Source organism: Mustela lutreola, chromosome 7 (assembly GCF_030435805.1).
Source record: "Mustela lutreola isolate mMusLut2 chromosome 7, mMusLut2.pri, whole genome shotgun sequence".
NCBI classification, from domain to species: Eukaryota; Metazoa; Chordata; class Mammalia; order Carnivora; family Mustelidae; genus Mustela; species Mustela lutreola.
The window spans coordinates 132602396-132617747 of NC_081296.1; the positions used below are offsets into that span (position 1 = coordinate 132602396).

At 37.2% G+C, this 15352-nt stretch overlaps 1 protein-coding gene across 2 annotated transcripts in view; it reads right to left on the reverse strand.

Annotated features, from left to right (window-relative positions):
* TSHR (thyroid stimulating hormone receptor) overlaps positions 1 to 15352 on the reverse strand; it is a 165621-nt gene that overhangs the window by 15042 nt on the left and 135227 nt on the right. The window contains exons 9-10 of one of the 2 annotated variants that reach the window (XM_059182625.1): positions 11474 to 11551; positions 9484 to 9543 (exon numbers count right to left, since the gene is read on the reverse strand). In XM_059182625.1, the coding sequence (XP_059038608.1) occupies positions 9484 to 9543; positions 11474 to 11551 (138 nt within the window). The remainder of the gene's footprint in view (positions 1 to 9483; positions 9544 to 11473; positions 11552 to 15352) is intronic. The other variant, XM_059182626.1, reaches the window with a different exon arrangement.

Genomic DNA, 15352 nt, shown 5'->3' on the forward strand with positions numbered 1-15352 from the left:
TAAAGAGAAGTGACTAGTTAGTAAAACTGTTCAGAATGTATATGATTTAGAACATTTTGCAAGTTTCTTTTCTTAGAACTCAGACTCAGCAAATCTTCTTTTATGTTCTATCAGTTTCTCTTAATGTGACAAGCACTTATTTAAAGAATTAGCTTTAGCGAAACCGTGTTACAAGAAACAGTTAATGGGTTTGTGAGTTATTCTTTCTCAAGGGTGAAAAGTCATTCTAGTTTACTTTTCAGCTTGGCATAGATATGAAAACATTTATTCAGACTGAATCCCCTTGTAAAATGAATGATCATTTTAGGTCATTGCTCTAGAACAGTGGTTCTCAGTGCTTTGGAGAACTTCTCTTTTAGTTAAAGTAAAAAACTTTTGAGGATGATAGTTGTTGAACTTCTAGTCAGTTGAAGAAATACAAATGTTTGTATGACTTTGAGGACCTTTGTCATTATCCCATCATCTCTCTCCTACAAGAATCATCACTTCCAGTTTGGGAACACTCTACAAATGATTTCTCATTTGCTGCAGAAAGTAACCATGACAGATTGCTGGGACTTAAAGCATTAGCCCTGTTTTCTCCTATCAGTGGCCATGGTAGTAAGAGATGCTACTGGTCAATAAATTTGGATTTTTTGTGTTGTCCAATTATCCTGAGTTGTTGACACAGTTCTTCCAGTCTGAAGATTCCTAGAGCTGAAGTAGACTATCCTCTTGAGATAAGCAAGAAGTTAGCATGCACACAGTTCTAGAAAAGTCCTTGTTTCCTCTTTCTCTTCAAATTCTTCTGTGACCTTCCTCACACCTCTCAAGGACTCCACAAAGTGGTTGCAAGTCACCTACTTGCCTCTGGAGACACAGGTGTGTGTCTTAGGAAGGAGGGATGACCTGCTTCCATTGCTTCCCCAAACTTGGCTCCCTTGGCACAGGTCGGACTTGATGTCCAAGCCAGGAACTGTAAGACTATGTTTATCTTTGCAGTTCATTTCTCACTCTCATGAGCAGAACAACCTAGCAACCAATCCTCTCTGGTTTTCTACCATAGGAGGTTCCTTTCCTCTTAAAGAGGACTGCTCTGAAGGCTCTTCTTGGCAAGTATAGAAAGGAGCCAAAGTGCGCCAGGCTGATTAAGTCTTTGGGTGCAATCTCGATGCTCTCCGAGGAGGTCCCGTGCCTGCCAAATAGCCAGGAGATGCAAACGAGTAGTCACAGCACAGTGGCTGGGACACAGGTATCCAGGACTAAGACAGGGCCAAGGATGGGCAAAGGTGAAGGAAAGAAGACGTAGGGGTGCTTTGAAGAGGGCCACAAACTGTGATGGGTTATGTAACTATGACTAATATTTGCATGGTAATTCTTCAGTGAGCCACCCTTAACTTCCTGAGTCAGGTCATGTTCCCCACAATATGATTTCAACACAACACATTTTTCCAACGCTATCCTTTGGCTGAAGTTATGTTTTGTTGTTTACTGCTCTTTGAACACATCCTATGTTTTTCTAGACTTGCCTTTGTTCTTTCTATCATAACTCCGTCTCTCTCTATTGCAATTCTACCCCTCATCTGAAGCCCATATCAAATATCACCTGCTTTAGTGAGGCCTTTGCTGGTCACCCTACTTAGAAATGGTATCTTGATTCTGTAAATACTTCTCATGGCTCTTTTTACATTAAACTTTTAGTTACTTATGCACATTTCTCCTAAATCTGACTGTAACCTCTTTAAAAGCAGAAGTTGTGTCTTTATTTTATTTATTTTTTTTTTAAAGATTTTATTTATTTATTTGACAGAGAGAGATAACAGTAGACAGAGACAGGCAGAGAGAGAGAGAGAGAGGGAAGCAGGCTCCCTGCTGAGCCGAGAGCCCGATGTGGGACTCGATCCCAGGACCCTGAGATCATGACCTGAGCCGAAAGCAGCGGCTTAATCCACTGAGCCACCCAGGCACTTCAGAAGTTGTGTCTTTAAAAAAAAAAAAAAAAGATTTTATTTGTTTATTTGACACACAGAGAGAGATCACAAGTAGGCAGAGAGGCAGGCAGAGAGACAGGAGGAAGTAGACTCCCCGCTGAGCAGAGAGCCTGAAGTGGTGCTGGATCCCAGGACCCCAAGACCATGACCCGAGCCGAAGGCAGAGGCTTAACCCACTGAGCCACCCAGGTGCCCCCAGAAGTTGTGTCTTATCCTTTTAACACTCATAAAGTTCAGTAGGTGCTCAGTAAAATGCCTGCAGAATAAGTAAGTAAATGAACATTGTGACAAATTTGCTTCAGATTAGCTGTTTCTCCTTAGAAAGGAAAGAGAAAAGGGAAAGAGAGGATAAACTATGGATGGTGAAGGGCTGGGAGTTAGGACGAAAGCTGATTTCATTTAAGTCTAAAATTCACTCAGGATCACAACTCAATAATAAAAAGACAAACAACCCAATTAAATAAGATAAGGTATTTGAACAGACACTTGACAAAAGAAAATATACAAATGGTTACTAGGTACAGGAAAAGATGCTCATCATTAATCATCAGGGAAAAAGAGAGTAAGCCCCAACAACTTTATAGCAACTAGAATGGCTAAATCAAAAAGATTGACAATACAATGGGCTAGTGAGTGTGAAACTTTCATATCTTTCTGGTTTGAATAGAAAATGGGATTTTGGGGGACAATATTTCCTACAAAGTTAAATGTATATCTATCCTGTGACCTGACAGCTTTACTCCTAGATTTTTATATGAGAAAAACAAATACATCTGTGGTTTTCTATGAAAGCTGGGGCAAGAGGGGAACTTTCTGGGTGATGAAAATGTTCCAAGCCTGGATTAGGATAGGCTAACATAATTTTGCCCAAACTCACCAATCTGCACACTGTATGTTACTGTATGTAAATTATATCTCAAAAAAATTTTTGTTCAGGATCAACCTAGAAAATCATGTATTCAGCATACCTGTGGACTCAGACATGCCAAAAAAATCTGCCACCATTTTTCAGCCATCTAATAGTATGATTTTGTGAAGACTACTGAGTAAAAAAAAAGAACATAAAAAGCTTATTCTTCTCTAAACCAAGATGGCAGTACCATGACCTTTAGATTTTAAATGATTAATTTGATCAGCTAATAACAACCAAAGTTTATTTTTGTTGAGACATGTTCTACAAACTCAAGGATATTGTTACAGAGATGTCCTCTTCTTTGGAGATACTTATAATAGTAAGTGGGACTATTAGAGTCATTTTCAATAGTAAGTTAAGGGCTTTTTAATGTGGGTTACATAATTTAGACCTTAGAGAACTCTGCTTATTATGGAAGGCATTGCATTTCAGTGTGTTCTTTCCTTTGGGATTATAAACACCAAGAGCTTCTCTTTCAAAATAAGATTAAAAGAAAACAAGATAATCAAAAATGGAAAGCATAAAAATAGAAAATAAGATTAAATATCTTGATTGAGAAAATCAATAAGTAAAAAAATTCAACTCCTGAACTAAATTTAAAAGGCATTTTTAAAAAATATATAACAATGATTGGAGAATAGATCTCACTTTAAATGTTGCACCTGTTTTGAATTAGATTCTTTTTTGAGAACTGACCTTGAAAAAAAGAGGGTAAAATGAGTGGGCAAGTTAGACTGCTTTTGTTGACTGTTAGAAATGACTGTGTTCTTTCTCAAATATCTTTATGAGGCAGAAATATATATGTCATACATTTCTATTCTCTTTAGCTGGAGCTTAAGATTTTCCAAGTTTGGCTTTTATACCAAATCACAGGCAAATCATGGCTATTTGGTATGAGGTTACAATTGATCAGATATTTATTGTACTTGCCATCTTGTCTTTTGAAATGGGGGAATTACAAAAAATGAAAGACATAATTGATTTCCTTAGATCTTAAAATCTAGTTAATGGGGAGAAAGTTTGTGGGAAATACAGTAAAAGATTTTGACAGAAGTTCAAGACAAGAATTAAGGTGATGTCATAAAGCCACCCATGGTGAGTTTATTCATGCATTTTAAGACAACTGAGCTTGAAATTTGAAGAGGGAGATTGAACTCTGTCCACTCTGTGCTTTCCTGCTACTGCCTTTTCAAATGCTGCCATCTCCATTGTTTCCTCTTCCTGTGCTTTGTGGTTTTCTTTTTAAATTCAATTCTAGTTTTCATTAAAATAATATGTGGACCCATTTTTAAAAAGCAAATTACACTGGCAGCTTGGTGATACAGCAGCAGACCCCTGTGCTATTTCTCCTCTAGTCTGCTTTCTGATGTCCCTGGAACAACTACTTTTAACTTTTAACAGGTATTTCTTTCCATAATTTCTTGATTTATTGGTTTATGATTCACCCACTGACTTCTTGTTATGGAAGATGAGGATTTAGCTCACTTCACTTCAGTTAACCCCCACACACATTCTCCAGACAACCCCTCTAATGTCCCGGAAGAGTTTTAGGACATACTTGATGAAACCTGTATTTAGTATTTTGGGTATTACAACTCTGCATATCTTGATTTCATGTCCTTTCTTGAGTAGCTTTCTGTCTTCTCTCTGTTTTATTTACATACCTTGGTTTGAGTGGACCTCTTGCTAAGTCTTTTGTGTGCTCTTAAGTTCTCTGAAACATCTAGCAAAACAGTTTTTCATACAGTTGATCTCGTATGACTATCATAGCCTATTAATCTATTTTATTTCTAGAACTCTCTCCTGGAGCTCTCCTTCAGCTCTGGGGTAGACGTCTTAGTTTCAAGATTCCAAGGACCTCTGGTCATCCTGGGAATTCCATTTATTTCTTTCCTGTATTGATCACTGTTTCTGAATTCCTTATTTTCCTCTTTCTTTTCTTCCAAGAAAAGGTGAATGGGAAATCAGGATTTTGAGACTTTTCATGTCTGAAAATGTCTTTATTTTACCTTTATCTTTGATAGTCTGGAAATAACTTTCCCTCAGAATTTGAGGGATGTACTCTATTATTTTCTATCTTTCAATGTTACTGCTAAGAAGATTGATGGCATGCGGAGTCTTCAATCTTTGCAGGTAACATGATTTTTCTCTTTAAAAGCTTCTAGGATATTCTCCTTATCACAGCATTTTCATGACTTATGATGTACCTCCATGAGCCCTTTTTCATTCATGAGAATTCTTTACAGATCTTTTTATTCTGAAAACTTATTTCCTTCATTTATGGGAAAACATCTCTCACAACTTCCTTTTTTTTTTTTTTAATTTCCCCCTCCAAAAGTTTGAACTTACAATTTTCTTATCTTTTCTCTTCTCTATTCCATATGTTATTTTTGAGTGTTCTCTTTTCTGGGAGCTGTTTTCCACTCTATCTTTAAAAACTGGTTAATTTTGCATGTGTGTTGACTACCATATTTTTCCCTCACTGTAAACAAAATATGTTGACAAAAACCAAAATGATAAAAGGTACTTACAAATGATATCATATATAAAGATATAATTTCATAACTATGATCTATAAATAACTATGAAAATTTGGGGGCAAGGAAGCATAAAACCTATTAGGACAAATGTGGAAAAAATAAGAATAAATATACTTAACCAGACAAAGAGATAGCAAGATGTCCAACCTCACTCATAATTAGAGAAATGCAAAATAAAAACTATAGGGAGATACCATTTCTTACTTATCACCCACAAGAATGTTTGACATTAAAGCATACATAGTATATTTTGCAAAGCCTGTGAAAAAACAGACACTCTAGTAATTTGTTAGTGGAACTCAGACTAGTAAAACCTTTTGGGGGAATGGGATGTCAAAATATTCTAAAGTTGGGAATACCTGGGTGGCTCAGTCAGTTGGGTATCTGCCTTTGGCTCAGGTCATTATCCTAGTGTTCTGGGATCAAGCCCCACATTGGGTTCCCTGCTCAGTGGGGAGTCTGCTTCTCTCTCAAATAAATAAATAAAATCTTTAAAAAATATATCCTAAAGTTAAATATGCATTTGCCTATGGCCCTGACTACCATATTTTTCATTTCCAAGGACTCCTTCTCCCCCCGCCCAGGTTTATTGAGATATAATAGACATATAACATTGTGTAAATTTAAAGTATACGATGTGATGATTTGCGCGCTCTCTCTCTCTCTCTCTCTCTATATATATATATATATATATAGTGATTAATATAATAAGATTAGTTAACACATTCATTACCTCACATACCCAGCATTTCTTTTTGTATGTATGTGGGGGGAGAACTTTTAAGATCTCTTAGAAACTTTTCAGTATACAATACAGTATTATTTAAAGTATAGTCACCCTTTGACCAACATTTCCCCATTTCCCCCACCCACTGTCCCTGACAACCACCGATTTACTCTCTGTTTCTATGAATTTGGCTTTTATAAATTCCATATGTAAGTGAGATCCTATACTTATATTTGTCATTCCCTGTCTGACTTATTTCATTTAGCATAGTGGCCTTAAGGTTCATCCATGTTGTTGCAAATGGCAGGATTTCTCACGATTGAGTAATATTCCATTATATATATCACACACCATCTTTTCTTTATCCATTCATTGATGAACACTCAAAAGTATTCGTCTAAGTTTTACTTATTGTAATAAGTACTTGTTTCCATGTTTTCCATATTGTAATAATTCTCCAATGAACATGGCAATGCAGATATCACTTCAATGTAGTGATTTCATTTCCTTTGTATATGCACCCAGAAGTAGGATTGCTGGATCATATGATAATTCTAATTTTAATTTTTTGAGGAACTATTAGATAATTCTAATTTTAATTTTTTGAAGAACATACTGTTCTTCATAATGGCTGTACAGTTTATATTCCTACTAACAGCACGTAAGTGTTCCTTTTTCTTCATATCCTTGTTAATACTTGTTTTCTCTTCTCTTTTTGATAGCAGCTATTCTAACATATGTGGGGAGACATCTCATTATGGTTACTGCATTTTCCTAGTGGTTAGTGATGTTGAATACATTTTTCATATTCCTATTGGCCATTTTATGTCTCTCAAATTTACTCAAATTATAAATGGAAATTGCCTCTTACTTGTAGCTTTGGAAATAAGCCTGTTCATGTTCTTTGCTCATTTTTCAATTAGATTATTTGGGTTTTTCAAAAAATTGATTTGTCAGAGCTCCTTATATATTTTGGGTATTAACCTCTTATCAGACATAAGATTTGCAAATATTTTTTCCTATTCTTTACGTTGCCTTTTCATTTTGTTGAGTATTTCCTTTGCTGTGCAGAAGACTTTTGATTTAATGTAGTCCCACTAGATTATTTTTGGTTTTGTTGCTTATGCTTTTGGTGTCATATCTAAAAAATCATCACTAAGCCTATGTTAAGAAAGTTTTTCCTATGTTTTATTCTAGAAGTCAAAAGCCGTTCCTTGTTTTCAGAATATTACTCTATAAGAAGTTAAGTTATAGATGAAAAAAAACTATCTCTCTGAGGATATTTGTTATAATTTTTTAATAAAGTTTTCTGTTTCTTGCTTTATTTCTATTCCTTTAAATTTCCCTTCTCTGTTCTAGTTTTTCATGTCAACAGCTTTCCGCTAAGGTTTGGGGATCCTTGGATGCATGTTCATGTTTATGGGGGAGGGGAGGCTTATGGAGAGCTCTGTGTGTTTTTGTTTGTTGTCTGAAGGGTTTTACTTCAGTGTCTTTAGGAAAATATCAATGAACATTTTTGTAGATTTTTTTCTTTCCTTGGGGTTGTCAGCCTCCCCAGAACTTTAATCTCCTATCTGGAAAGTATTAACTTTGATGACAATATTCTGTGAGTTGAGTGGATAAGAAACTAGTTGGTCTTACATTTTAGTATGTGAACTTTCACATAATCCTGTTTGCAGACAGTAATTCACTTCTACCCTCAGCTGTGCCTATTATCCTTCAACTACGGTGATGGCATTTTAACAGAAAGTAAATTCTAGTTTTCTTCTGGGGTTAATAAAAAGTAGTTGGTCACCTGTGCAGTGTGGGAGAGGTGATCTAGGGGAACAGGTGAAGTTTTTAAAGACTTCCAAATTCAATGTCACCTATACCCCCACCTGCAGAATACTTAAGATTTAACTGATGAAATATTTCCTAGATTTAGTGATTTTGAATCAGCATGGTTAGCATGCAGTTCTCTCTTGGATTTTCAAGACCACTTATTCATGTCACTCTTCCACTCTATCACTGAGAATTTATGCTTTTTAATTTATGCTCTTTTTTCATTAAGTACTCCCATTTTAATGTTGTTTAAGGAAGGATCAGGGAAAATTACTTTGGTGGGGAGGGTTATCAGAAGTCTCCGTTCTATCAATTTTTTTAAACAATTTTATTTATATATTTGACAGAGAGAGTGAGAGAGCATAAGCAGGGGGAGCAGTTGAAGGAGGGGGAGAAGCATGCTCCCTACCCAGCAGGGAGCCCCATACGAGGTTGATCCCAGGATCCTGGATAATGACCTGAGCTGAAGGCAGTCACTTAACCATCTGAACCATCCAGGTGCTTCTCCATTCTCTCAATTTATTGAGATTTTCTCTATACTCATATCTCCCATTACCACCTACATTCCAAAGCATCTTAAATACATCTCCAACCCTGATGGCTCTTGTTACTGTCACATCTGTAGATATCACTGCTTGGATGTGTCACAGGTGCCTCATCATGTGACTGCTATTTAAACGCTATAGCATTTACAGAAGTGCGATTCAAACACTTACTGTATACCATATTAATTTTGCAAACATTTATTAAGCTAGTACTGTGTTTCAGGCATTGTAAAATCAAGTAGAACTGTAGAAATGAAATAGACACAGTCATGTCCTGTAGGAGCTCCTGGAGAGAGAGACAGAAACTTATTACTGGTGCTTTGAGATGCATACATAGAGGTACTGGAGTATAGAAGAAGAAATGTTTATCTTTACCTAAGGAGAAGAAGGGTCAAGAATGACTTCAGAGAGAAGTCTTCAATGTCTAATGGTAGTACGTGTTCATCAGACAGATAAGATTGTGATAGGATTTTCCAAGCAGTATGAAAAACAAGAGTTTAACATAACCACATATGTAGGTTGGAGCATTAGAGGAGCTAATATGGATGGATCATTGGTCAGAGGTATATAGTGGTGTGAGAGACAAAGCTTAAGATTATAACAGAGTCTTGCATACCACACCATGGTCTTTATCCCAAGGGCTATGGGAGACCAACACTGCATGTTAATATCCTATTTGTACTTTAACACATAGAGGTTTGGGGAGGATGGAATTGAGAGGGAACAACATAGAAGACAAAGGGAGATATGGGGCTCTTGCCATCTAGACTAGTGCTTCTCAAAGCATGGTGCCCATTGGCTAACTTAGACTTATGAGTCCTTGAGAAACGTAAGAAGCTTATAGTAATATGCAAGCCAACTACTTCCTAAAGCATACTGTTTAGTTGGAGCAACTTTGCTCTCATGGGAAGATTTTCTCCATAAAGGAAGCTGTATTTAGACGTAAATTCTGGGGCCAGCCATTTACCTTGTAGCCGATCTCCAATTTGAGTGGTTGTGGTCTTCATCATTGGTCTTTAAATTCTTTCTATGTCACATAGTCACAAGTAAAAAATGTTTGAGTATGTGCCTTTAACATATGTACATCTATGAGCTTTACACACATATTACTGTAATACATGTTATACACATTATAAAAAACACTAAACATACATTTCAAAAGTATAAGATAAAAATAAACACTATTTTTTAAAAAATTTCACTAAAGTGAAAGCAGTATAATTAAATATACTTCACTAATTTTGGAAACTGCTGTTTAACTCTTTCTGATATAGTTATTCCAGAGGTCCACTTCTGGTTTAGTTTATTTTGGCTTTGGTTTAAATGGCTGTCAATAAAAAAGTTGCCGCACAAAGATAGATGGTTCCACATGGAATCAGGCAGGCTTGGCTGTACTTATTAAGTTAAGATTCTCATCTCTCAATCCAATTCAGGAATTAAATGCATGTTTTTACTGAAATTCATATTCTCAGATGTCAATCAGTTGTCCTTGTATACTAACCTGAAGGTGTTTCATTTTCATATTTTATACACCTGGATTTTAAACACCTGTAGTTATTAATTCGAAATATTTTTTCAACAGGGTAAAATTCAGTTTCTGTTTTTAACAAGATGTAATTTTCCTAAGTGACATTCGCCATTCTCATTAAATACCTGTTTTTAAAGGCCCTTTCCAAAGCAAAAATTTCTTCAGAAATACAACATTCATTAGTGAAATATCACATTTATCTTGAAGGAACAGTTAAAATTGTCTTTAAAAGTATCTTCAAGGTTAAAAAAAAAATCGGAGAAAAGGTCAACACCTTTTTTTTTTCCCACTTGTGTTATTATGGAAAGAAAAATGCATAATGCTTTTAAGTACTTTGCCCTGAGTTAACAAAGAACCCCATGTGGTGCAGTAGATTTTCAGGGTCACTCTGCCCTCTCATATGGAGTCTATCTGTTAAGAAAATAAGGCCATGAATTCACTGAACTAGGGGCATTCAATCTGAAAGGGAGGTACAATTGTTGAAACAGAAAGAGTCGCAAATGTTAAGTCTTTGAACTGTGATCACCCCCTGTTCCCTTGGGATGCCTCCATTTCCTACCTGACACCTGAGGGACCACAGTCATCTGTGTATAAAATAGTAGCAAAACTTAATTTGTTCCTATTTTTAAAAGCTTAAGTATAAAAGAACCTGTAATATTTCTTCTTGCCTCTAATGGATTATCTTGTATGTCTCCTGGGGTGCTGTGCTCTGCTTTGGCAAGGACTTGGCCAGATAAATGCTCAATGGTGAGATTTTTCCCCCCACTCATTCAAAACATGATTCAGTGTTTATTATGGTCAATGGTGATATTCTAAACAAAGGTAAAACCAGGGGATGGGCAAGATGGCACTGATAAAGTTGAGAGAGGCAGAATTTACAGAACTTGGTTACCTATAAGCTGGGGGGATGCAAATCATAGAAATGCACGAGTAAATATCTTTTCATGCTGCTTAAAACTAATTATGTCCCATCGTTTCCAGTGATGGCAAGTTTTACCGGATAGGAATCAAACTGTTCATAGTCTTCCTTCTTCATGCCAGGCATTGTGCGATCCACATTCGTACACACTTTTCCCTGCATAGATTGTCTTCCACCCATTTGTAGATCCTGTGTCTCAGAATTCTGCAAATAGCAGCTGCTCAAAAATATCTGTTTTTTTTCCACAAGAGTGGACACCATGAATGTCCACACTGGGGTGACCTCCTGATAGGCGTCAGGATGGCTTGGTAGAGTAGGAGATCTTCTGGGTCTCAAAGAACAAGGACCTTCTTCCAAGCAGTAGCCTGTACAGGAGGAGCTACGCCTTTAGACAAGTCTTTAGCCAAGACATCAATATTCCCTACCCACGAACATCAGCTGCTCCTCTTAATGACCCCCTCCATTCCAAATAATATAAAACGAAGGCTGACATTCTTTTGTCTTACTTACAGCAAGGTTGGTCCACTGTACACTCCTCCAAATGCATCCTTGTCAATAGCTGTCAAGTATTTATTCTTGTTCAGGTAACTAGAAGGAGAGTGGGAGAGAGAGTTAGGTGAGGTTAAGCAAATTAATATAAATGCCAAAATGAAATGTGAGCATGATCTCCATGGCTATTAACTGCTTAAAAAAAAAAAAAAGGATTTATTTATTTATTTGAGAGAAAGAGAGAGAGAGGGCAAGGAGGGACAGAGTGAGAGGGAGAGGAGAGAGACTCGCAAGCAGACTCCCCACCAAACACAAAGCCTGATGCGTGTCTCAATCCCACGACCATGAGATTAGTAACTGAGCTGAAATCAGGAGTCAGATGCTTAACAAACTGAACCCCCAAGTGCCCCTATTAACTGGTTTCTAAGAATCTAGAAAACACCTTACCTTCTTCTAGCTTAAGCACTCAAAACATTCTAGGTTTTAGTTGTGCAAGGTTTATACATATTAATTATGGCAACATGTCTTTGGAAGTGAGCATGTTTAGGATATAGCTTGCATATCTAGATTTTATAAAAGTTGTCTAGTTCCCTATTTGCAGGCATACTTCAGAGATACTGTAGATTTGGTTCTCGATCACCACAATTAGGCGAGTCAGATAAATTTTTTGGTTTCCCAGTGCATATAAAAGTTATGTTACACTATATTTCAGTCTTTTAAGCATACAATAGCTTTATGTATAAAAAACCAATGTTCGTACCTTAATTTAAGAATGCTTTATTGCTAAAAAATGCTAACCATCATCTGAGTTTATAGCGAGTCATAATCTTTTTGCTGGTGGAGGATCTTGCCTCAGTGTTGACAGCTGCTGACTGATCAGGGTGGTGGCTGCTGAAGGTTAGGGTGGATGTGGCAATTTCTTAAAATAAGACAGCAGTGAAGTTTACTGTATTGATTGGCTCTTCAGAACAATTTCTCTGTAGCATGTGATGCTGTTTAATAGTATTTTACCCACAGAGCTTTCAAAGTTGGGGCCGGTCCTCTCAACTAAATTTATGTCATATTCTAAATCCTTTGTTTATCAACTAAATTTATGTCATATTCTAAATCCTTTGTTCTCATTTTAACAATCTTCAGAGCATCTTCTCCAGGTATAGAGTCCATCTCAAGAAACCACTGCTCACCCATAAGAAGCCACTCCTCATCTGTTCAAGTTTTATCATGAGATTGCAGGAATTTAAAAGTAATAATAATGAAAGAGTTTGCAATGTTGTGAGAATTACCAAAGTATGACACACGGACAAGAAGTGAGCAAATGTTGTTGGGAAAATGGCTCCCAGACAGCTGCTTTATGCAGGGTTGCTACAGACCTTCAATTTGTAAAATTCAGTATCTGTAATGAAGATTGTCAGAGACTCAGATCTTTTCTTGGGGGGTAGGGTTGCCAGATTTAGAAAATAAAAATACAAGATGCCCAGAAAAACAATGAATAACTTTTTAAAGATTTTATTTATTTATTTGATAGATAGAGAGTACAAGTAGGCAGAGCAGCAGGCAGAGGAAGAGGGAGAAGTAGTCTTTCTGACAAGCTGGGAGCCCGATGTGGGACTCAATCCCAGGATCCTGGGATCATAACCTGAGCTGAAGGCAGATGCTTAAATGACTGAGCCACCCAGATGCCCCCAAATGAATAATTTTTAGCATTAGTATTCCCCATGTAATTTTTGAAACATTCTTATACTAAAGAGTAATTTGTTGTTTATATGAACAATTCAAATGTGATGGGATGGCCTATATTTTCTCTGAAAATCCTATTTGGGAGGTGGGAGGGGTGTGCAGGTTACACAGATAAGATTACAGAGAATGAATATGTAAATGAATAAAAAAAATTCGTGTACCTCTCTTCCAAAATAGTGAGGTGGGTGTCACATGAGATTGCTTTAAGGAAAAGGGAATAGAGAATGAGAGAAGAGAAGGCTCAACATACAATATGGTGGACCATTGAGTCTCTTGATGGCCGTGACAAGGCAGCTGATTACAAATGCCACATGGTATGGCCCAGACATGGCTTTTTCAGGCAAGAGTGGGACATTAAGCCTCTAGGACATTAATAAGTCTGAAATGGTGTGGTTCCATTAATCCCATATATATATACCAAGACCCAACTAAGATGCTACAGGAGCTCATCTATGCCTTCAGATTGAATGACTATCATGTAAGGCTGTCATTGTTTGACTGTCCCTCAACACACAGTGTCCATGGAATTCCTTTGGTCAGTGACAGCTAGAGCGGGCAAGAACCACCTTGGAAAAACTATAGGAAAGAAGATCTTGAACAGCAGGATTTTGTAAAAAGACAATAAGCTGAGCATATGTGCGGCACTGGCTTGCATCTCTTCTTGTGTTCTTTGGACCATGCAGCTTGCAGATCACATTCTGTTCCCAGACAGCTGAAAATCAAGTGGGGATGGGTGAGCTCATCTCAGTTTTCCCTCTTCATCTCAGACTGCTGCAAGTAAAAATCGGCTTGCTCTAATCATTAGAAATTATTGTAAAACTAAATAATTGCTTGTCCAAGTCTGTAGTGTTTTCATCTGTTATTCAATATGTCCCCAAGGATTGGGAGAATGGTTGATAAGCATTGCAGTTTACCAGAAACACTGCAGAAGATTTCAAACTGAGAAAGCCAGCCAGAGTCCAGGGGGAAAAAAGAGGATGGAGAGAGGGTGCAGCCAGCTTGAACGGAGATGAACCTGATCTTGGGGGAGGCTCTGTTCTCTAAAACCAGCAGGGTTGTTGGGTACTTTATCTCTTAGAGATAATTAGGTGCTCAAAAATGAGACTGTCACTCCATGTGTAGCAGTTTGGAGGACTTGCTTATTATCACAGATAATGTGATAATTCCATGAAGCTTTTTACCTTGGGTTCAGAGTGCTGATTCTACTTTCTATTTGAAGCTAAGAGGATGGGATGGGGCCATATATCTACAAAACCCTTAATACCCAAGAATAAAGTGCTTCCATCATCCCCATTTATGTTACCTGGAAATGTCGGTCTACTGATTTCTTCTCCATGACTTAGGCTGATTCCTCTAGAATCCACATTCTGTAAACCAACTTGGGTAAATCAATCACAGATCTTGGTAGGATCTATGGGTAAGCTACTCCAGACAATCATTATTTTATAGGGGTGGGGTAATCATTTAAACTATATTTTTGCAAGGACATGGTAGACATGAATGAACTTAATATGCAGTATAAAGCTTTGGAGTCAGAGTTGAAAGGAAAGACTTCAAGAAAGCCAGGATTTCTAAATATACACACAGTAAAGGGCTTATGAGAAAAGAACTAGATTTCCTTTAAAAATAATATAGACACTGGTATATGTGTGTTCAGTGGCTTTGTAATGTTCATGCTGTGTATCTCACAGTGAAGAAAGAGCAATGTGGTCAGGAAAATGAAGATGGTCAGAACTGAGTTGGGGAAGAATATCCAGTTGATGAACTTAGTATGAGAGAGACAATATTGTAGCTCACATCTTTCTTCATTGGACTCATTCTTGGTATATAGCAGCCATTCATTAAAACTTGCTGGATGAATAAATGGAAGTCCAGCTGCTGGGTAACTAACTCCCAGCTAGAGGCACCCTCTCTATTATATTTAGGTGAGGAAGTGAGCTTTGTCAGAGGGAGGAATATGACACTATGGCAAGGAAAATTGTGGTTGCTGCTGAGCTGTGCTCTCTGGGGAGTTTTGGGATAAATTTCAGCTCCAAGGAGGAATTTCAGCTTGCATTTCCATAGGCCCATTAGGGTAAACCTGGGCTAGCACCTGTTTACATTGTGAGACTCATGGGAACACTTCTGTAAGGAAACAGGTTTCCCCCTCATAGCATTGGTTAT